At 43.5% G+C, this 23,990-nt stretch overlaps 1 protein-coding gene across 1 annotated transcript in view; it reads right to left on the bottom strand.

Annotated features, from left to right (window-relative positions):
- The window catches only part of LOC134352296 (CD9 antigen-like), a 48,320-nt gene that overhangs the window by 5,937 nt on the left and 18,393 nt on the right, over positions 1-23,990 (bottom strand). The window contains exons 3-6 of the mRNA XM_063059587.1: positions 13,043-13,140; positions 5,353-5,427; positions 4,475-4,573; positions 3,433-3,483 (exon numbers count right to left, since the gene is read on the bottom strand). Coding sequence (XP_062915657.1) covers positions 3,433-3,483; positions 4,475-4,573; positions 5,353-5,427; positions 13,043-13,140 — 323 coding nt within the window. The remainder of the gene's footprint in view (positions 1-3,432; positions 3,484-4,474; positions 4,574-5,352; positions 5,428-13,042; positions 13,141-23,990) is intronic.

A 23,990-nucleotide genomic window follows, 5' to 3' on the forward strand; every position in this document is an offset into this window, starting at 1 on the left:
ACTTAAGTTACTGTTTGGCGGGGGGGGGGGATAACCTACCGGGTGAAGTAGCAGTGACCAGGTCTCTGGCTCTGTGGGTCACAAGGAAAGAGGAAGAAGAAGGGTACAGTAGTGATAGGGGATTCTATAGTTAGATGAGCAGATAAGAGATTCTGTAGATGTGAAAAAGAAACCCGATGGGTATTTTGCCTCCCAGGTGCCAAAGTGAGGGATGTCTCAGATCAGATACACTGCATTTTAAAGGGGGAGGGAGCAGCCAGAAGTTGGGGCACAGATAGAAACCAATGATAGAAAAAGGGAGGAGGTCATGAAGAGGGTATGTGGAGGTGGGCAGAAAGCTGAAAAGCAGGACTTCCAGAGTAGTCATCTCTGGATAGCTGCCTGTGAGGGTATGAACGGGATGACTTGGCAGATGAATGCATGGCTGAGAACTAATGCAAGCAGTGGGGTTTTACATTTCTGGGTCATTGAGATCTCTTCTGGGGAAGTTATGACCTGTACAAATGTGTCAGGTGACTCATGAACCCGAGGGAGACCAATATCCTCGTGGGCAGGTTTGCTAGAGCTGCTGAGGGAGATTTAAACTAATTTGGCAGGGAGATGGAATCCAGAGTGATAGGGCTGGTGTTTTACAAACAGATGCAGTGTAGGGAGTCTATGAAGAAGGACTGACAGATGATAGGGCAACATTGCAGTCATTTGGATGAGTTAAAGTGTAATGGGGGCAAAAATTGAAAAGCGAGATGAGTACAGGACTAAAGGTGTTATATTTGAATGCACACAGTATAGGGAATAAGGTAGATGATGTTGCAGTTAGAGATTGGAAAGTATGACATTGTTGCCATCACTGAATCGTGGCTAAAAGAAGATCATAGTCGGGAGCTTAATATTGCATTGAAAGGACAAGCAAACAGAGGGGGTGGCATGGCTCTGTTGGAAACAAACTGAAATCAAATCCTTAGAATGAGGTGATATAGGATCAGAAGATGTACAATCGTTATGGGTAGAGTTAAGACACTGCAAGGGTACAACCACCCTGATGGCCTCCAAGCAGTAACCAGGATGTGGAATACAAATTACAACAGGTCCTAGAAAAGACCATTAAAAAGGGCAATGTTATAATTGTCATGGAGAATTTCAATATGCAGGATCCCGAGAGAAGGAATTTATAGAATGCATACAAAATGGCTTTTTGGAGCAGCTTGTGCTTGAGCCCAGTAGGGGAAAGGTAATTCTGGAGTGGGTGTTTCGTAATGAACCAGATTTGATTAGTGAGTTTAAGGTAAAGGAACCATTAGGAAGCAGTGATCATAACATGATAGAATTCACCATGCAGCTTGAGAAGGAGATAACAGCAGATATATCAGCACTACAATGGAGTAAAGGGAAATACAGAGGTATGAGAGAGGACCTGGCCAAAGTTGATAGGAAGGTCACTAGCTGAGATAAAAGTAGAACAGCAAAGGCTAGAGTTTCTTGAAGCAACTTGGAAGGTGCAAGATAGATACATCTCATAGACAATTAAGTATTCTAAAGAAGGATGAGGCAACTGTGACTGACAAGGGAAGTCAAAGACAGATTAAAAGGAAAGGAGAGAGCATACAATATAGCAAAAATTATTGGAAGCTAGACTGTGAAGCTTTCAAAAACCAACAGAAGGCAACTAAAAAAGCCATAAGGAGGGAAAAGATGAACTATTAAGGTGAGCTATCCAATAATATCAAAGAGGATACCAAAAGTATTTTCAAGTATACAAAGAGTAAAAAAGAGGCAAGAGTATTTAAAGGATCGGTGGAAAATGACACTGTAGAGGTAGTAATGGGGGACAAAGAAATGTCGACAAATGAAAAAGTATTTTGTACATGAGCAGTATGCTGGAAGTTGGAGAGCTTCAAGGGACAGAGGTGAGTGGATTGCTATTACTAGAGGAAAGGTGCTCGGGAAGCTGAACAGTCTGAAGCTGATAAGTCACCTGGACCAGATGGACAACACCCCAGGGTTCTGAAAGAGGTGCCTTAAGGAATTGTGGAGGCATTAGTAATGATCTGTCAAGAATCACTACATTCTACCATCGTCCCGGAGAACTGCAAAATTGCAACTTTTTACTCCACTCATCAATAAGGGAGGGAGGATAATTGGTCAGTTAGCCTGATGTCAGTGGTTGGGAAGATATGGTAAAGGATGCGCTTTTGGGGCACTTGGAGGTACATGGTAAAATACCACAAAAACAGCGTGGTTTCCTGATGGGGAAATCTAGCCAGACAAAGATGTTAAAATTCTTTGAGGAAATAACAAGCAGGATAGACAAAAAAAAGAGAGACTCCTTCTCACTGACCATGAATCATCACCTCCTCCTCACTACCAATCACCATCTTCTCCTCACTGTCTATCAGCATCCCCTCACAGACTATCACCATCTTCTCACAGACTATCACCATCTTCTCACTGACCGTCACCATCTCCTGCTCACTGACCATCACTATCTCCACACTGACCATCAACACCTTGACACTGACCATCACCATCTCCTCCTCACTGACCACCACCATCTCCTCAATGACCATCAGCATCTCCTCCTCACTGTCCATCAGCATCCCTTAACAGACTATCACCATCTCTTCCTCACAGACCATCACCATCTCTTCCTCACTGACCATCACCATCTTCTCACAAAACATCACCATCACTTCCTCACTGATCATCACCATTTTCTCACTGACCATCACCATCTCCTGCACACTGACCATAATCATCTCCTCACTGACCAACACCATCTCTTCCTCACTGACCATCACCTCACAGAACATCACCATCACTTCCTCACTGATCATTACCATCTCCTCACTGACGAATACCAGCTCCTCCTAACTCATCACCACCATCTCCTCACTGACCATCACAATATCTTGCTCACTGGCCATCACCTTCTCCTGCACACTGACCAGCACCATCTCCTCACTGACCATCACCATCTCCTCCTCACTGACCATCACCATCTCCTTCTCACTGACCATCACCATCTCCTCATTGACCAACACCATCTCCTCACTGACCATCACCATCTCCTCATTGACCAACACCATCTCCTCACTGACCATCATCATCTCCTCACTGACCATCACCGTCTCCTCACAAAACATCACCATCACTTCCTCACTGATCATCACTGTTTTCTCACTGACCATCACCATCTCCTCCTCTTTCACCATCAGCATCTCCTCTTCACTGTCCATTACCCCCCTCCTCACTCACCAATATCATCACCTCCTCACTAACAATCACCATCTCCTCCCTGACCATCATCATCACTTCACTGACCATACCAGAGGACACTGTGTTGCCGCACATTCCAGTTTGAGGTGAGTGGGGCATGCTCCGTGCTGTATCTCCAAATAAATACATAAATAAATCATTCAACAAGGAGGATCTTACTTTGTACGTCCGGCTGCTGCAATCGTTGCCTCCTTGGTCACAACAGTCCATCTGGGAAGGGAAGGTGCATCTGTTAGTCAGGATCTCAGAAGAAGCAATACCATCAGTACAAACTCACAGGATTCAGATTTGGATTCAAATTCAAAATTCACATTCACATTCACGTTCAGGTTAAGGTTCTGGTTCAGATTCAGATTCAGAATGAAATTTAGATTTAGATTCAGATTCACATTCACATTTGGATTTGGATTCACATTCAGATTCAGATGGATGTGCCTCATGTACATTGAAACATACAGTGAAATTCACCATTTGCTTTAACAACCATCACAAACAAAGGATGTGCTGAGGGTAACCTTCAAGGTTACTGCACATTCCAGCACCAACATAGCAAAACAAAATAACTTAACAATAAAACAAGATCCTTTCCCACTTTCCACCCACTCTCTCACACTTACACACTAACACACATACACACACATACACACACATGAACACACACACACTAATACACACACACTAATACACACACATACACACTAACACACACACACACTAACACACACAGTGGCAAAAGAGGAGACCATGGGCCAACATGTCAGAATGGGAATGGAGATAAAAATTAAAATGGTTATCCACCAGGAAATTCCTCCTTTTTTGGATGGAGTGGAGGTGTTTGACAAAGCAGTCCCCCAATAAAGGCCATACCTGATCCTTGACCACTGAGTTGTTGTGAGCAGAAGGGATTGGGGAACATTCAGCCCCAGCAGCAGGAAACCATGAAGGACACATCTCTTTCCTCCCCTGAACACAGCTGGAGAACAAACAGGGGAGTGGCACTAACTGGAGAGCGCTTTTAAAGAGCTATCACTGGGACAATGGACCAAATGGCTTTCTGCTGCTGAGAGACACTGGGGCAACTTTTCCAATCTTCTCTAGCTGCCAGGACAAGGTATGGTTCACACCTTCATTCTGAAAGCAGACCGTCTTTGATCACTTCTCCTCACTGGGAGCTGGAGCTCTAGGGAGAGATTCTACCTACCGTCTTCTGCAGGGCATTGAGTAAGCATTTGAGGTCAGCATCGCTCTGATTTTCACTGCTAGCGGTCTTTGCGTAGGCATCCTGCAGTTGTTTAATGACCTAGGTGGATAAGAAAGAGAGGTGCTTTGAGTGCTGGTTTGGTGGGTGTGGAGATCTTCTATTGTCTCACTCAGCTTGGGGTGAAAAGACCAACAAACATCTCATCATCCAGATCAGGTTACAGAACAAGGAAGGAGGGTGTGAGGGGATAGGGTCATGGGCTGAGCTCAAAGAATTCAAGATCTGTAGCCACACGATCACAAACAAAGCCCAAACAATACCAGTGTTCAGTTCTGGTCGCCTCATTATAGGAAGGATGTGGAAGCTTTAGAGAGAGTACAGAGGAGGTTTACCAGGCTGCTAACTGGATTAGAAAGCATGTCTTATGAGAATAGGTTGAATGAGCACGGGCTTTCGTCTTTGGAGTGAAGGGGGATGAGATGTGAGTTGATAGAGATGTACAAGATGATAAGAGGCATAGATTGAGTGGACAGACAGAGACTTTTTCCCAGGACATAAATGCCCAATGCAAGAGGGAATAATTTTAAGATGATTGGAGGAAAGTATAGGGGGCATATCAGAGATAGTTTTTTTTACACAGAGATGGGTGCGTGGAATGCCCTGTCAGGGGTGATGGTAGAGGCAGCTACATTAGGGCCATTTAAGAGACACTTAGATAGGCAAATGGATGATAGAAAAATGGGGGCTATACAAGAGGGAAGGATTAGATTGATTTTATAGTAGGTTAAAAGGTCGGCACATCATCATGGGCAAAATGGCCTGTACTGTGCTGTAACGTTCTATGTTCTGCGTAATTCTACTGCGGGCCACCAACATACCTGATCTTTCTGTACAAACGCCCAGATGGCTACTCCCATTTCAATCAGAAACAGCAGGCACAGGATTCCGAGGTACTGAAAGAGAGAGAGAGAGAGGGAATGTGGCTCAGAGACACGGATTCTGCGTAACTTCACACTCTGTCTGTGCAAAGGAGATCCTGGACCGATCCCAAACCCACATTTCACTGGACTGTAAACCTGAAAACCCTGACCCACACAAGCATTGACCCACACAAACCCTAACCCAGCTCAATGAGCCATACCAACTAACAACCCACCAATCTAACTCTAGCCTAGTCACAGGACAACTTTAAATGACCAATTAACCTATTAATCAATACGCCTTTGGAATTTGGGAGAAAAGCAGAGCACCCAGAGGAAACCCACAAGCACACAGGAAGAACACACAAACTTTCTTATGGGAGACACAGAAATTGAAGTCTAAACTCTGAGGCCACGAGTCGTAATAGATTCAATTTAACTGCTATGCTACCCTGGCACCCGTAGCCATGTGGGTTTCCTCTGGGAGCTCCACTTTCCTCCCACATTCCAAAGACATTTGGGTTAGTAAGTTTCATGGGCTATGGGGATATATACAGGGTTGATGACATAACATGTTGGCACACACTAGATGGGCTGAAGGGCCTGTTTGTATGCTGTAGAGCTCTATGACAGGCAGGTTTTTTTCCTAGAGTGGAGATGTCAAATACTAAGGCATCTTGCGAGACCATGGATCTGTGCCTGGAATGTCTTCACTCTCCAGGGCGCAGGCTTGGGCAAGGTTGTACGGAAGACCAGCAGTTGCCCATGCTGCAAGTCTTCCCTCTCCACAACACCAATGTTGTCCAAGAGAAGGGCATTAGGACCCATACAGCTTGGCACCAGTGTCGTCGCAGAGCAATGTGTGATTAAGTGCCTTGCTCAAGGACATAACATGTTACCTTCAGGTTGCTAGTCCAATGCCTTAACCACTTGGCCATGTGCCCACTGTTAAATGCTATTGCTCAGTATTGAGTACAGGAGATGGGATGTTATGTTGAAGTTATATATGCTATTGGTGAGGCCTAATTTGAAGTATTATGTGCAGTTCCGGTCCCCTACCTACAGAAAAGATGTAAGTAAGATTGAAAGAGTACAGAGAAAATTTACAAGGATGTTTCCAGGATGTGAGGACCTGAGTGATAGGGAAAGGTTGAATAGGCTAGGACTTTACTCCCTAGAGGAGAGTGAGGGAGATTTAATATATGTCTACAAAATTATGAAGGGTTTAGATAGGGTTAATTGAGGTAGGCTTTATCGACTGAGATTGCATGTCAATAGAAGTAGAGGTCATGAGTTAAGGATGAAAGGTGAACAGTTTAAGGCGAACTGACGGGCAACTTCTACACTCTGAGGGTGGTGAGAGTGTGGAACAAGCTGCTGGCGCAAGTGCTGGATGCAGGTTTGATTTCAATACTTGAGAGAAATTGGGAGAGGTACGTGGATGGGAGGGGTATGGGGTCTATGGTCCAGGTGCAGGTCAATGGGACGGCAATGATTTGGATGATGGAACTGTTGGCTTTGCAGATGATACAAAGATAGGTGGAGGAGCAGTTAATTTTGAGGAAGTGGAGAGGCTACAGAAGGACTGAGACAGATTAAGAGAATGGGCAAAGAAGTGGCAGATGGAACACAATGTCGGAAAGTGTATGGTCATGCACTTTGATAGAACCAATGAAAGCATAGATTATTTTCTAAATGGAGAGAAAATTAAAAAATCTGAGGTGCAAAGGGACTTGGGAGTCCTTGTGCAGGATTCCCTAAAAGTTAATTTGCAGTTTGAGTCAGTGGTGAGGAAGGCAAATGCAATGTTAGCACTCATTTCAGGAGGACTAGAATATAAAAGCAAGGATGTAATGTAGAAGCCTTATCAAGCATTGGTGAGGCCTCACTTGGAATATTGTGAGTAGTTTTGGGCCCCTTATAAACAAAGGAGGTGCTGAAACTGGAGAGGGTTCAAAGGAGACTCACAAAAATGAATCCAGGACAGAAAGGCTTGTTCTATGAGGAGTGTTTGATGGCTCTCGACCTCTACTCACTGGAACGCAGAAGAATGAGGGGTAACCTCATTGAAACCAATGTTCCTTCTAATTTTTAGTAGTCAATGTGTGCAAAAATCTTAAGATGTGCAAATTTTTTTCCTGTGACAAAAGTATGTGTGCACTGAATGCACACATGGCACAGTTTATGTAGGTTTACAAAATATTTGACAGGAAACTGCACAGAATAACAACAAAATAACATACATATTTAAGTCACTCAGTTATTTTTTCTCTCTCCTGTCTTTGGTATTTACCCATTCTTTGTAAACTCTATCTAGACTAATAGAACTTCCATCCAATTGATAGCTTTTGATTCTCATTAACATATCCAAATGACATTCACCTGAACGGTTTCTCAGCTTGTTTTTGATTTGATTCATTAGGCTAAAACCTCGCTCACGGTCCGCACTAGATGCAAGAAAGGTTCCCCCAATGTCCATCAACTGTGCAAGGTCGCAAAACTGTTCATTTTGAAGTACAAATGCCACCATTTGAGCGAAGTTTGAAATCAGTTTGGATTTAATTTTTTCTTGCATGGAAAATTTGAAATAATTAAACTGTCTAAGTATTACAGTATTTTCAGCTAGAAAATCATGATATTTTAGACACAAGGCATTAACTTGTTCATTGCCAAATGTGAAGTCACAATCTGCAATTGCGGAGAAATCAAATCTGACCATTCTTGTACCTCATCTTCAGGAAATCTTTCTTCTAAATGAACACAAAGACCATTTATAAAAGTCAACAGTGAACTTGTATCTACTGTGACGGTTTCTTCACATTGTTGGCTTAGCAAAACTTTAACTTTGTCACTCCATGAAACATTGTCTCCCAGATACTGCTTTCTTATCTTGTTAATTTTGCCTTGCGCAGAATGAAGTGAATCAGTGGGTGTCAGGCCGCTCTTGCAGAATCTTGCACGGTGCAACCAGTTCATCAAAGACATCACTTAAAACCTGTAAAGTTATTTTGTATGTGGTGTTTATCAATTTCTTGTGACAGTATTTACCACAGTCATTTCACTGATCTTTTTCAATAAAAACTTAGTACGCTAACTACAAGATTTGAAACAGATCTTTGTAAATTTTACGATATGAACACTGTCCGCCAAAGATGGCTGCCGCCATGACGCAGCTGTACAAACCGGAACAGGAAAGGTGAGGTGACGTAAATTAGTGACGTGCATTGTGATATTTGAAAAACCAACTAACTAGTTAACAGAAACATTTAGCTAAAAGATTATTTTCAATAAGTATAATTATTAATTACTACATTATTTTAGGTAACTAACCTTTTGTGTGTACATTAATTTCCTTTGTGCACTGGTTGAAAAACACCTGTGTGTATGCACACGTGCACAGCTTCAAGGGAACATAGATTGAAACCTATTGAATATTGAAAGGCTGTGATGGTGTGGATATGGAGAGGATATTTACTATAGTAAGGGAGTCCAAGACCAGATGACACAACTTCAGAATAGAAGCACATCCTTTTAGAACAGAGATGAGGAGGAATTTCTTTAGCCAGAGAGTGGTAAATCTGTGGAATTCATTGCCATGGGTAGCTGTGGAGGCAAAGCCATTGGGTATATTTAAGACAGAGGTCGATAGGTTCTTGTTTAGTCAGGGCATGAAGAGATACTGGGAAAAAGCAGGAGATCGGGGCTGAGAGGGAAATTGGATCAGCCATGATGAAATGGTGGAGTAGACTCGATGGGCTACATGACTTAATTCTGCTTCTATATCTTATGGTCTTATGATTATTGCAAGCAGGTGTTTTTCCACTGGGAATGGGTGAGACTAGAATTAGAGGTCATGGGTTAAGGGTGAAGGTGAACATGAGGGGGAACCTCTTCACTCAGAGGGTGGTGAGAGTGTGGGATAAGCCGCCAGCAGAAGTGCTGGCTGCAGGTTTGATTCCAACTCTTAAGAGAAGTTTGAATATGGATGTGGATGGTAGGATAATGGAGGGCTATGGTCCAGGTGCAGGTCAGTGGGGGTAGGCAAATGAATAGGTCTGCATGGACTAGATAGGCCGAAGGGCCTGGCTCTGTGCTGTGGTGTTCTATACTAGTGCGCATAGCTTGAAAGAGAGAGGAGAAGTTTACACAGAGAGAGGTGAGTGCCAGGTGAAGTAGGTACGACAGCGATATTTAGACAGACGCACAAACAGGCAGGGAATGGAGGGGTATGTTTAGGCAAATGGGATTAGATCAGATTGGCAAAATGGTCTGCACAGGCGACAGGTCGAATGGTCTGTTCCTGTGTTGTTCCATGTTACACGTTCAATGTCTAGTCCTCTCATCACAGGATTGGCGGAGAAATTGCCATTCACCCTCTGAGAAACTACAACAAGGTCCTCAACCATTGTATAAAACCACAAAAAAAAGTTTGCAGAAGCTTGTTAAAAGTTGCTTATCTGACAAAAATTCCTTAGCCAGAAGGTGGTGAATCTGTGGTATTCATTATCAGAGATGGCTGTGGAAGCCAAGTCATTGGGTATATTTAAATTAGAGGTTGATAAATTCCTGATTATTAACGGTGTCAACAGATTGACTACAGCTCAAAGGGTTCTCTCCTGAGATGGGGTCTCACTAATCAGGTTCTCTCCTGAGATGGGATCTCACTAACCAGGTTCTCTCCTGAGATAGGATCTCACTAACCAGGTTCTCTCCTGAGATGGGATCTCACTAACCAGGTTCTCTCCTGAGATGAGATTTCACTAACCAGGTTCTCTCCTGAGATGGGATCTCACTAACCAGGTTCTCTCCTGAGATGAGATTTCACTAACCAGGTCCTCTCCTGAGATGAGATTTCACTAACCAGGTCCTCTCCTGAGATTGGTATTTCACTAATCAGGTCCTCTCCTGAGATGGGATCTCACTAACCAGGTTCCCTCCTGAGATGGGATCTCACTAACTAGGTTCTCTCCTGAGATGGGATCTCACTAACCAGGATCTCTCCTGAGATGGGATCTCACTAACCAGGTCCTCTCCTGAGATGGGATCTCACTAACCAGGTTCCCTCCTGAGATGGGATCTCACTAACTAGGTTCTCTCCTGAGATGGGATCTCACTAACCAGGATCTCTCCTGAGATGGGATCTCACTAACCAGGTTCTCTCCTTAGATGGGATCTCACTAACCAGGTTCTCTCCTGAGATGGGATCTCACTAACCAGGTTCTCTCCTGAGATGGGATCTCACTAACCAGGTTCTCTCCTGAGATGGAATTTCACTAACCAGGTTCTCTCCTGAGATGAGATCTCACTAACCAGGTTCTCTCCTGAGATGGGATCTCACTAACCAGGTTCTCTCCTGAGATGGGATCTCACTAACCAGGTTCTCTCCTGAGATGGGATCTCACTAACCAGGTTCTCTCCTGAGATGGGATCTCACTAACCAGGTTCTCTCCTGAGATGGGATTTCACTAACCAGGTTCATCATTCCTCAGTGGGTTAATTAGTTCATTGATTGAGGTGTAAGTATTTTAAAAGGAATAAATGAAAAAGGTGAGAGGGACCCCCCCCCCAATGGTATGGCCCACCTTATATAACTACAGAAACTCCACATCTATATACGGAAACACCAAATCTATCTACAGAAACTCTACATCTACCTACAGACATCTCCACATGTATCTACAGACACCTCCACCACTATCTATAGACACCTCCACATGTATCTGCACACACATCCAAAACTATCTACAGATGCCTCCACATCTATCTACAGAAACTTCTGATGAACAGAACCTACTGCCATCTCGATAAGCAGGGCAACCCTGTGAGGATCATATTTTTTGATTTTTCAAGTGCCTTCAGTATCATACAGCCTCATTGCTGGGGGAAAAGCTCTATTTAATGCAAGCTGGCACTTCCATTGTATCCTGGATAATGGTCTACCTGACTGGCAGTTAGTGCAGCTTCAGAGCTGTGCGTCAGACGTGGCTATAAGCAGCACTGGGGCCCCACAGGGGACTGTATTGACTTCTTTCCTGTTTACCCTGTATACCTCTGACTTTAGATACAAGGTACATGTCATCTGCATAAATTCGCTGATGACTCAGCAATAGTTGGGTGTGTAAAGGGAGGACGGGAGGATGAATACAGGGCCCTAGTGGAGGACTTTGTCAAACGGTGCAAGCTGAATCATCTCCTTTTCAACTTCAGTAAGACAAAGGAGATGGTGATGGACTTCAGGAAGACTAAGCTTTGCATTGCTCCCTGTTGCTGTTGATGGTGAGGACGTGGATGTGGCCAGGACCTATGTGTACTTGGGGGTGCATCTGGATGACAGACTTGAGTGGAACACCAACACAGAGGCTGTGTACAAGAAAGGCCACCATTTCCTCTACTTCCTGAGGAGACTGAGGTCCTTTGGAGTATGCAGGCCTCTCCTTCACATGTTCTACCAATATGTTGTCACCAGTATAATCTTCTATGTGGTGGTGTGCTGGGGCAATGGTATCAACATGGGTGATGCCAACAGGCTGAATAAACTGATTAGAAAGGCTGTCTTTGTTATAGGAGACAACCTGGACACACTGGAGGCTGTGGTAGAACAAGGGACCCTACAGAAGATCCTGGCTATCCTGCACAATGTTTCTGACCATCTGCATGTCAACTTTGCTTAACAGAGGAGCACTTTTAGTAATAGACTCAGACGACTGTGCTGCTCCAAAGAGCGCTATATGAGGTCACTCTTACCCTCGGCCATTAGGCTCAATAATGAGTCAATCTAGAGCCGGGGAAGTGATGACCCCTCCCCCTCCTGTTAGACTGTTTGAGGTAACTTATTTGTTTCTTACTTCTCTTCCAATATTGTATATTTGCATATCTGTGCATTTGTAATGCTACTGTAACATTGTAATTCCCTTTGGGATCAAAAAGGTATCTATCTATCTACAGACACCTCCACATCTATCTATAGACACCTCCACATCTATTAACAGAAACTCCACTTCTATCTACAGAAACTCTACATCTATTTACAGAAACAAAAACTCCACTTCTATCTATAGACACCTCCACATCTATCTACAGACATCTCCACATCTACACAGTATATATGAAAGCACATCTTTCTAAAGACATCCCCACATCTATCTACAGAAAATCCACATCTGTCTATGGAAACTCCACATCTATATACAGACACTTCCACATCCATCTACGAACAGCTCCTCAACTACCTACAGACAGCTCCACATCATTCACAGAAAATCCACATCTATCTACAGAAACATCTACATCATCTACGAACAGCTCCACATCTATCTACAGACACTTCCAAATCTAGCAACAGAAAATCCAGTTCTATCTACCAATGTCTCCACAACTATCAACAGACATCTCCTCATCTATCCACAGAAACTCCACATAAACACACACACACACACACACTTACCCAGACATGCACATATACACACACACATATACACACACACATATACACACACACACACACACACACACACACACACACACACACACAGAGTTACCAGACTGAATCAGAATATCGGACGGTGCCTTGACATGAACCTGTAACATTCACACCTGACCTGCCAACTCCTCCTCCTTTGTGTAGTGCAGATTGCAACTCGATACTCACGATCCATATCAGACACCTGTGTTCCCGAGTTATACTCAGGTAGCCAGTAAATCCAGCGACCAACACGAGACTTCCCGCTACCCACATCACATAGATACCTGGTAAGAGGGAAGAAGAGCACAACAGGCTATTCAAGTTCACGTTCAAATTCAGTTTATTGTCATATATTTCATACAATGTATGTTACCAAACGGAAAAGGTGTTCCTCTGGACTGATGTGCACAGCATAGTACATATAACTCACACGCAATTGTCATTCAACTGTACACACGTATACTACCAAATGAAACAATGTTCTTCCAGATCAAGGTGGACAATACGGGACTTACAACACAAAGTAATATTACCACAATAAATTAACAGACCCTCATTTTGCTTGACTTCAGTCATTTTCCGACAATTCTTTCCTTCAGTGGGTCATGGTCTTGCTTGGTGCCCCACCCTGATAGACATCCAACTCCCTCAAGGACTAATCAAGGGATGTTTGCTCTCCCCACCCCTCCACCCATTATAGTGCCCGATGGATCATTTGAACTAATCTCACGGAACTGATTTCTGTAATACAACTGGATTCTGAGAGCAGATAATGTGAGGAATTTCCTGATTTTCTTTCGGGGTAGTGTACCTCTATAAGATCTCACAGAGTCGTTGATTGGTACAACTCCATCCAAGCTAGCCCCATATCCTTTTCAACCATTTTTATCTATATTTTTGTCCATGCCCATAAGACAGAGGAACAGAATTAGGCCATTCAGCCCATCAAGTCTGCTCTGCCATTCCATCATGGCTCATTTATTATCCCTCTCAACTCCATTCTCCCACCGTCTCACTATATCCTTAGATGCCCTGACTGATTAGGAAACGATCAACTTCAGCCTTAAGTATATGTACAGACTTGGCCTCCTCTGCAGTCTGTGGCAGAGCATTCCACAAATTGACTACTCTCTGGCTAAAAAAATTCCTCCTTACCTCTGTTCTAAAGGGTCGCCCCTCAATTTTGAGGCTGTGCTCTCTAATTCTGGATATCCCCACCATAGGAAACATTATCTCCACATAAGACCATAACACCATAAGACATAGGAGCAGAATTAGGCCATTTGGCCCATCGAGTCTGCTCCACCATTCAATCATGGCTGATCCTTCTCTTTCTCCTCCTCAACCCCAGTTCCCAGCCTTCTCCTGCTAACCTGTGATGCCACGTCAGGAGCCTTCAATCTCTGCCTTAAATACACTGAATAATCTGGCCTCCACAGCTGCATGAGGCAACAAATTCCACAAATTTATCACCCTCTGGCTAAAGAAATTTCTCCACATCTCTGTTTTGAATGGATGCCTCTCTATCATGAGGCTGTGCCCTCTTGTCCTAGACTCTCCCACTATGAGAAACATCCATTCCACATCTACTCTGTCTAGGCCTTTCAACATTCGAAAAATTTCAATGAGATCTCTCCTTATCCTTCTGAATTCCAGCAATAACAGACCCAGAGCCATCAGACGTTCCTCGTATGATAACCCTTTCATTCCTGGAATCATCCTTGTGAACCTCCTCTGGCCCTCTCCAATGCCAGCACATCTCTTCTAAGATGAGGAGCCCAAAACTGTTCACAATACTCAAGGTGAGGCCTCACCAGTGCCTTATAAAGCCTTAGCGTTACATCCCTGCTCTTGTATTCCAGACCTCTGGAAATGAATGCTAACGTGGCATTTGCCTTCCTCACCACCAACTCTACCTACAAGTTAACCTTTAGGGTGTTCTGCACAAGGACTCCCAAATCGCTTTGCACCTCAGATTTTTGGATTTTCTCCCCGTTTGGAAAATAGTCCGCACATTTATTTCTACTAGCAAAGTACATGAGCACGCATTTTCCAACATTATATTTCATTTGCCACTTTCTCGCCCATTCTCTTAAACTGTCTAAGTCCTTCTGCATTCTACCTGTTTTCTCAATAATACCTGCCCCTCCACCAATCTTTGTATCATCTGCAAATTTGGCAACAAAGCCATCTATTCCATCATCTAAATCATTTATATACAGCATAAAAAGAAGTGGTCTCAACACTGACCCCTTCGGGGAGGCAATCGCCTCTGATCTGGGCACATTTACGAGCTGGGCAGCACCTAATTAATTAGCTTGTTTATTTCTACTTTTTTCTTAAAGATGTGCTGGGTGTGTTCTGGCTACCGCTGTACCATTGCATTCTTCGCGGCAATGTATCAGTCCGCGGCCCAGAGGTTGAGGACCATTATCTATCCTACTTGTAACCTCCTCAAAGAATTCCAACAGGTTCATCAGGCAGGATTTTCCCTTAAGGAAACCATGCTGACTTTGTCTTTGTCTTGTCCAGTGTCACCAAGTACTCCATCACCTCATCCTTAACAATTGACTCTAACATCTTTCCAACCACTGAGGTCAGGCTAACTGGTCTATAATTTCCTTTCTGCTGCCTTCCTCCTTTCTTAAAGAGTGGGGTGATATTTGCAATTTTCCAGTCCTCTGGCACCATGCCCGAGTCCAATGATTTTTGAAAGATCATTGCTAATGCCGCCACAATCTCTAATGCTACTTCTTTCAGAACCCTAGGGTGCATTTCATCTGGTCTGGGGGACTTGCGTACTTATAGGTCTTTGAGCTTTTTGAGCACTTTCTCCCTTGTAAAAGGAACTCTTCCTTCACACAGTACAACATTTGGCACACTGCTGGTGTCTTCCACAGTGGAGACTGATGCAAAATACCCATTTATTTCATCTGTCATCTTCTTGTCCCCCATTATTATTTCTCCTGCCTCATTTTCTAGCGGTCCTATATCCACTCTCATCTCTCTTTTATTTTTTACATACTGTATTTAAAAAAGGTTTTACTATTCACTTCGATATTATTTGCTAGCTTACTTTCATATTTCATTTTTTTCCCTTGTAGTGATTCTTTTAGTTGCTGTCTGTAGGTTTTTAAAACTTCCCAATCTTCTATCTTCCCTCTAATTTTTGCTTTGTTGTATGCCCTCTCATTTGTTTTTACAACATCTTTGACTTCCCTTGTCGGCCATGGTTGTACTATTTTGCCATTCGAGTATTTCTTCATTTCTAGAATACATATTTCCTGCACCTTCCTCATTTTTCCCAGAAACACACACCATTGCTGCTCTGCTGACATCACTGCCAGCAGCTCCTTCTAATTTACTTTGGTCAACCCCTCTCTCATACCACTGTAATTTCCCTTACTCCACTGAAATACTGCTACATCAGACTTTACTTTCTCACTATCAAATTTCAAGTTGAACTCAATCATATTGTGATCACGGGTTCCTAAGGGTTCTTTTACATTAAACTCCCTAATCACCTCCAGTTCATTACATAACACCCAATCCAGTATAACTGATCCCCCAGTAGGCTCGATGACAAACTGCTCGAAAAAGCTATGCAACAAACTCACTCTCTTGAGATCCATTACCAACCTGATTTTCCCAATCGACCTGCATGTTAAAATCTCCCATGCCTATCATAATATTGTCCTTTTGACTTGCCTTTTCCATTTCCTGTTGTAATCTGTGGTCCACCTCCCAGCCACTGTTGGGAGGTCTGTATATAACTGCCATCAGGGTACTCTTCCCTTGCAGTTTCTTAACACAATCCACAAGGATGCAACATCTTCTGATCCTATGTCACATCTTTCTACTGATTTGATGCCATTCTTTACCAGTAGAGCCACACCACCCCCTCTGCCTACCTTCCTATCCCTCTGATACAATGTAACCTTGGATTTTCAGCTCCCAACTACAACCATCCTTCAGCTACGATTCAGTGATGGCCACAACATCATACCTGGCAATCTAGTCCTTTCAATATTCAGTAGGTTTCAATGAGATCCCCCTGCATTCTTCTAAATTCCACTGATACAGGCCCACAGCTGCCAAACGTTTCTCATATGTCAAGCCCTTCATTCCTGGAATCATCCTTGTGAACCTCCTCTAGACTCTTTCCAATGACAACATGTCCTTTCTGAGATATGGTGCCCAAAACTGTTGACAACACTTGTGACAAAAGTACAGCCTGACTAGTGTTTTATAAAGGCTTGGCATTATTCTTTTGCTTTTATATTCTATTTATATTCTTATTATATGCTTTTATATTCTATTCCCCCTTGAAATAAATGCCGATATTATATTTGCTTTCTTTACAACAGGCTCAACCTGTGAATTAACCTTCTGGGAGTCTTGCATGAGGACTCCGAAGCCCCTCTGCATCACTGATGTTTGAACCTTCTCCCCACTTAGATATTAGTCCACATTATTATTCCTTTCATCAAAAATGCATTCTCATACATTTCCCAACACTGCATTCATCTGCTACTTTTTTGCCCATTCTTCCAATTTGTCTAAGTCCTGCTTCCTCAGCACTACCTACCCCTTCACCTACCTTTGTAAGATCCGCAAACTTTGCCACAAAGCCAACAATTCCATTATCTAAATCATTGACAAACAATGTGAAAGCCAGCGGTCCCAATACTGACCCCTGAGGAAAACCACTAGTCACTAGCAGACAATCAAAAAAGGCCCTTTTTATTCACAGTTGCTACCTCCTGCCTGTCAGCCATTTGTCTATCCATACCAACATCTTTCCTGTAACACCATAGGATTTTATCTTGTTATGCAGCCTCATGTGAGGCACCTTATCAAACGCCTTCTGAAAATCCAAGTAAATGACATCCACTGCCTCTCCTTTGTCCACCCTGAACATCCAGTCTGCCTTCATTGTCACCGGTGACTTCAATACAGCGTCACTGTCTAAGGTCTCTCTGAAGTTTTGCCAACACATCCAGGTGAGCACACAGGGAAATAGCATACTTGACCAATACTACTCTCCCTTCCTCAGTGCTTACAAAATGCTCCTCCGCCTGCCGTTTGGAAAGTCAGATCACTGCTCCATCTTGCTACTGTTGAGGTACAGGCAGAAGCTGAAACAAGAGGCAGCCATCGTTAAAACCATCCACAGCTGGTCTGCCCAGTCGGTCTCCATGCTACAAGACTGCTTTGATGACGTTGACTGGAATATCTTTCATGATGAGGATGTCTCCGAGTTCACAGAAGGGGTCACGAGTTTCATCCAGAGTGCATCGAGGATGTTGTCCCCCAGAAATTGGTCAGGGTCTATCCAAACCAGAAACCCTGATCAACAGTTCTGTGCGAGCAGCACTTACTGCGTGACACAGAGCTTACGTTGCCAGTAATCAGCAGGAGCTCAAGAAATGTACCTACAATCTGCACAAAGTCATCAAGGCAGTGAAACGACAATACAGGGACAAGATCCAGACACAACTCTCCACCAACAACACACGCGGCTTGTGGCAAGGTCTGCACACCATCGCAGACTTCAAAGCTAAACACAGTGGAGTTTCCAACTTCGCTGCCTCTCTCCCAAATGAACTAAATCTTTTTTACACTTGGTTCGATGTCACTAACACTGATCCCCTGAGGAGAGCCACTGAAGTGACCTGCACATTAATCATCTCTCGGTACGCAGGTAGTTTTCACGAGTGGACAGTCACAAGGCCGCGGGACTGGATGGCATCCCAGGGCGGGATGTGCATGGCACAACTGGCAGGTGTGTTTACAGACATTTTTAATCTCTCCCTCTCCCAGTGTAGAGTGCCCTCCTGCTTTAAAACATCCACCATTGTCTTTGTACCTAAAAAGACCAAGGTAATATGTCTGAATGACTGGCGTCCTGTTGCACTCACCTCAATAACATTCAAATGCTTTTAGAAACATAGAAACATAGAAACATAGAAAATAGGTGCAGGAGTAGGCCATTCGGCCCTTCGAGCCTGCACCGCCATTTATTATGATCATGGCTGATCATCCAACTCAGAACCCCACCCCAGCCTTCCCTCCATACCCCCTGACCCCCATAGCCACAAGGGCCATATCTAACTCCCTCTTAAATATAGCCAATGAACTGACCTCAACTGTTTCCTGTGGCAGAGAATTCCACAGATTCACCACTCTCTGTGTGAAGAAGTTTTTCCTAATCTCGATCCTAAAAGGCTTCCCCTCTATCCTCAAACTGTGGCCCCTCGTTCTGGACTTCCCCAACATCGGGAACAATCTTCCTGCATCCAGCCTGTCCAATCCCTTTAGGATCTTATACGTTTCAATCAGATCCCCCCTCAATCTTCTAAATTCCAACGAGTACAAGCCCAGTTCATCCAGTCTTTCTTCATATGAAAGTCCTGCCATCCCAGGAATCAATCTGGTGAACCTTCTTTGTACTCCCTCTATGGCAAGGATGTCTTTCCTCAGATTAGGGGACCAAAACTGCACACAATACTCCAGGTGTGGTCTCACCAAGGCCTTGTACAACTGCAGTAGTACCTCCCTGCTCCTGTACTCGAATCCTCTCGCTATAAATGCCAGCATACCATTCGCCTTTTTCACCGCCTGCTGTACCTGCACGCCCACTTTCAATGACTGGTGTATAATGACACCCAGGTCTTGTTGCACCTCCCCTTTTCCTAATCGGCCACAATTCAGATAATAATCTGTTTTCCTATTTTTGAGAGACTTGTCAAGGACTACATCTGCAGCTTGCTACCACCCACACTGGACCCCGACAATTCGCCTACCGACACAACCAATCGACAGATGACGCAATAGCCACAGCTCTACACACCGTCCTTACACATCTGGAGAAGAGGGATGCTTATGTGAGAATGCTGTTCTTGGACTACAGTTCAGCATTCAACACCATAATTCCCCCCAGGCTCAACAAGAAGCTCAGAGACCTCGGCTTTCCCCCTGCCTTGTGTAGCTGGATCATGGACTTCCTGTCAGATCGCCGGCAGGTGGAAAAAGTGGGCTCCCTCACCTCTGCTCCTCAACACAGGTGCCCCTCAGGGCTGTGTACTAAGCCCCTCCTTTACTCTCTGTATACCCACGACTGTGTCGCCACCCATAGCTCCAATCTGCGAATTAAATTTGCTGATGACAGCACATTGTTTGGCCTAATCTCAAATAATAATGAGGCAGTCTACAGAGAAGTCATCACCCTAACAGAATGGTGTCAAGAAAACAACCTCTCCCTCAATGTCACAAAAACAAAGGAGCTGGTTGTGGACTACGGGAGCAATGGAGATAGGCTAACCCCTATTGACATCAATGGATCTGGGGTTGAGCGGGTGAACAATTTTAAGTTCCTCAGCATACACATCACCAAGGATCTCAAGTGGTCTGTACATACCAGCTGTGTGTATAACAGCCTCTTTCACCTCAGACGGTTGAAGAAATATAGTATGGGTACCCAAATCCTTGGAACTTTCTACAGGGGCACAATTGAGAGCATCCTGACTGGCTGCTTCACTGCCTGGTATGGGAACTCAATCACAGGACTCTGCAGAGAGTGGTGCGGACAGCCCAGTGCCTCTGTAGGCGGGACCTTCCCACTATTCAGGACATTTACAAAGGCAGGTGTGTAAAAAGGGCCCAAAGAATTCACTGGGGATCCAAGTCACCCCAACCACAAACTGTTCCAGCTGCTACCATCTGGGAAATGGTACCACAGCATAAAAGCCAGGACCAACAGGCTCTGGAACAGCTTCTTCCACCAAGACTGATTAATTCACGCTAATTTGAGTGTATTTCTATGTTACATTGGCTGTTCTATTTATTATAAATTATTATGATTGCACATTGCACATTTAGACGGAGACAAAACGTAAGGATTTTTACTCCTCATGTGTGTGAAGGATGTGAATAAAGTCAATTCAATTCCTACTTGAAGAGCTCCTACTTGAATAGATTTGACTGGCAAGATTTCCCTTGATAGAAACCATGCTGGAGTTGATTTATTTTATCATTAATCTCCAAGTACCTCAAAACTTCATCCTTAATAATAGATTCCAACACTTTCCCAACCATTGAGGTTCATCTAATTGGCCTGTAATTTCCTTTATTTTGCCTTCCTCCATTCTTAAAGAGTGGAGTGACATTTGCAATCATCCAGTCCTCTGGCACCATGCCAGAATCAAGTGATTCTTGAAAGAGCAATGCATCCGTTATCTCTTCAGCATCCTCTCTCAGGACTCTGGGATGTAGTGGATCTAGCCCTGGTGACTTATCCACCTTTAGACCTTTGAGTTTGCCTAAACTTTTTCCTTTGTAATAGCAATAGCACTCACTCTGCCACACTGCTAGTGTCTTCCACAGTGAAGGCAGATGCAAAATACCCATTAAGTTCAACTGCCATTTCTTCGTCCCCATTACTACCTCATCAGCATCATTTTCCAGTGGTCCAATATCAACTCTCACCTCCCTTTTACCATTTATATAATTGAAAACACTTATAATATCCTGCTTATATTATTGGCTAGTTTCACTTATATTTCATCTTTTCCCTTCTTCTCACTTTCTCAGTTGCCTTTTGTTGGATTTTAAAAGCTTCTCAATCATCTAAATTTCCACTCACTTTTGCTGCCTTATATACCCCTTCCTTGGCTTTTATGCAGTCCTTAACTTCCTTTGTCAGCCATGGTTGCCTACCCCTGCCATTTGAGGACTTCCTCCTCTGTGGTGCTCTGCCGTCATGCCCACCAGTATCGTCCTCCAATCCACCTGGGCAAGCTCCTCTCTCACTCCTCTGTAATTCCTTCATGTTAAGCTCCCTAATAAGATCTGGGTTATTACACAACAGCCAATCTAAGGTAGTCTTTCTCGGAGTAGGCTTAAGAACAAGCTGCTCTAAAAAGCCATCTCGTAGGCATTCAACAAATTTTCTCTCTTGCAATCCGACACCAACTTGATTTTCCCAATCCCCTTGCATATTGAAGATCCCCATTACAATTGTCTCATTACCCTTATTACGTGCCTTTTCCAGCTCCCTTTGCAATCTCAACCCCACATCTTGGCTACTGTTTGGAGACCTATATATGTTTCCCATAATGATTTTTTTTACCCTTTCAATTTCTTAACTCCACCCACAAAGATTCAACATTCTCTGACCCTGTCACCTCTTTCTAAAGACGTAATTCCATCTCTTACCAACAAGCCACACCACTGCCTGTGCCTTCCTCCCTGTCCTTTTGCTACAAATGAAACCCCGTTGGTTTCCTTGGCTGCGTAAATCCAGGGAATACACACTCTGGTCCCACCAAACCCGTGAGATTGAGATGGCTCTCCACCCCAACTCCGGTTTGTGTGGCTGCTGTGTAATTTGCTACCCTGTTACAACTCAGTGCCAAGAAATAACAGACAGCACACTGCATACGATTAAAAGAATTATATTTATGAATAATAACTAAAGAAAACCACAAAAAGGGCCCATTTTAATTAAACAGTCAAAGGTGCACAACTTGGAGCTCAACCCTTCCAAAAGTCATATTCACCAAACCTTTGTCGACTGCAGCACCTTCTCCATCGAATCGCAGTGCCCACCGGGTCAAATCTTAAGACTGGTTCTCTCCAGCGTCTTCCCTCTTCATCTCCAGATGAACAATGGACCCAGCTCACATTCCAAAGCACCCGTTATCTTCAACCATAACTCAAACACTGCTTCTACAGAAAGACCATTATGATAGCAGTGAAACCTTTCCCAGGGTGTTACACAAAGTATATCCTTTGATGTTAAACTCCCAACTAAGGCCTTCTTTCAGCCATGACTCAGTGATGACCACAACATCATACTGATCAATCTCTAATTGCACCACAAGCTCGTCCGCTTTATTCCGAATGCTACGCCCATTTAAATACTGCACCTTCAGTCCTGCAGTCTTTGCCCTTTTGAATTTTGCCTCTGTGGTACAATTTAACTCTTTGCTCTGTCTGCATTTGTACCCAATCATTGGCCTGTCCTTCCTTACACACATCATCTACTTGTAAACCTGCTGGTTCATCCTCAGCTCTATCATCCTTGTTTCCATCCCCCGACACATTAGTTTAATCAAGAACCTATCAAATATTTTAAATATACCAAATAACTTGGCCTCCACAGCCATCTGTGGCATGAAATCTACAGATTAGAGTCATAGAAAAGTACAGCACATTAACAGGCCTATCTAGTCCAACCAAACCATAGCCCTCCATACACCTACAATTCATGTACCTATCCAAACTTCTCTTTAACGTTGAAATCCGGCTTGCATGCACCATTTGCGCTGGCAGCTCATTCTGCACTCTCATGACTGTCTGAATGAAGAAGTTTCCACTGATGTTTCCCTTAAACTTTCACCTTTCACCCTTAACCTGTGACCTCTAGTTGTTGTCCCACCCAACCTCAGTGGAAAAAACTTACATTTACCCTACTTATACCCCTCATAATTGTGTATACCTCAATCAAATCTCCCCTTAATCTTCTACATTCCAAGGAATAAAGTTCTAACCTATCCAATTTTCCCTTATAACTCAGGTCCTCCAATCCCAGCAACATCCTTGTAAATTTACTCAATCTTACTTACATCTTTCCTTGAGGTAGGTGACCAAAACTGCACAGAATACTCTAAATTAGGCCTCACCAATGTCTTATACAACTTCAACATAACATCCCATCTCCTGTACTCAGTACTTTGATTTATGAAGGCCAATGTGCCAAAAGCTTTCTTTGCGACTCTATCTACTTGTGACGCCACTTTCAATAAATTATGGACCTCATTCCCAGATCCCTCTTTCTACTACACTCCTCAGATTGTCCTCTTTTGGTTGTTTGACATTCTTTGTTTGTGTGTAGCTTTTCATTGACACTGTTGCATTTCTTTGTTCTACTGTGAAGGTTAGCAAGAAAATGAATCTCGTGGTTGTATATGTACTGTGATAATGAATGTACTTTCAACTTTGATCCTTTTTCTCACATTTTTAGATTAAACTCCAATCAATATACAATCTTATATATATATATATATATATACTTGTATACAATTATGTACTGTGTAAGCTATCTTATGTAGTAATAATTATTGTGTTTTTT

This window comes from Mobula hypostoma, chromosome 9 (assembly GCF_963921235.1).
Source record: "Mobula hypostoma chromosome 9, sMobHyp1.1, whole genome shotgun sequence".
In the NCBI taxonomy this organism is placed as follows: Eukaryota; Metazoa; Chordata; class Chondrichthyes; order Myliobatiformes; family Myliobatidae; genus Mobula; species Mobula hypostoma.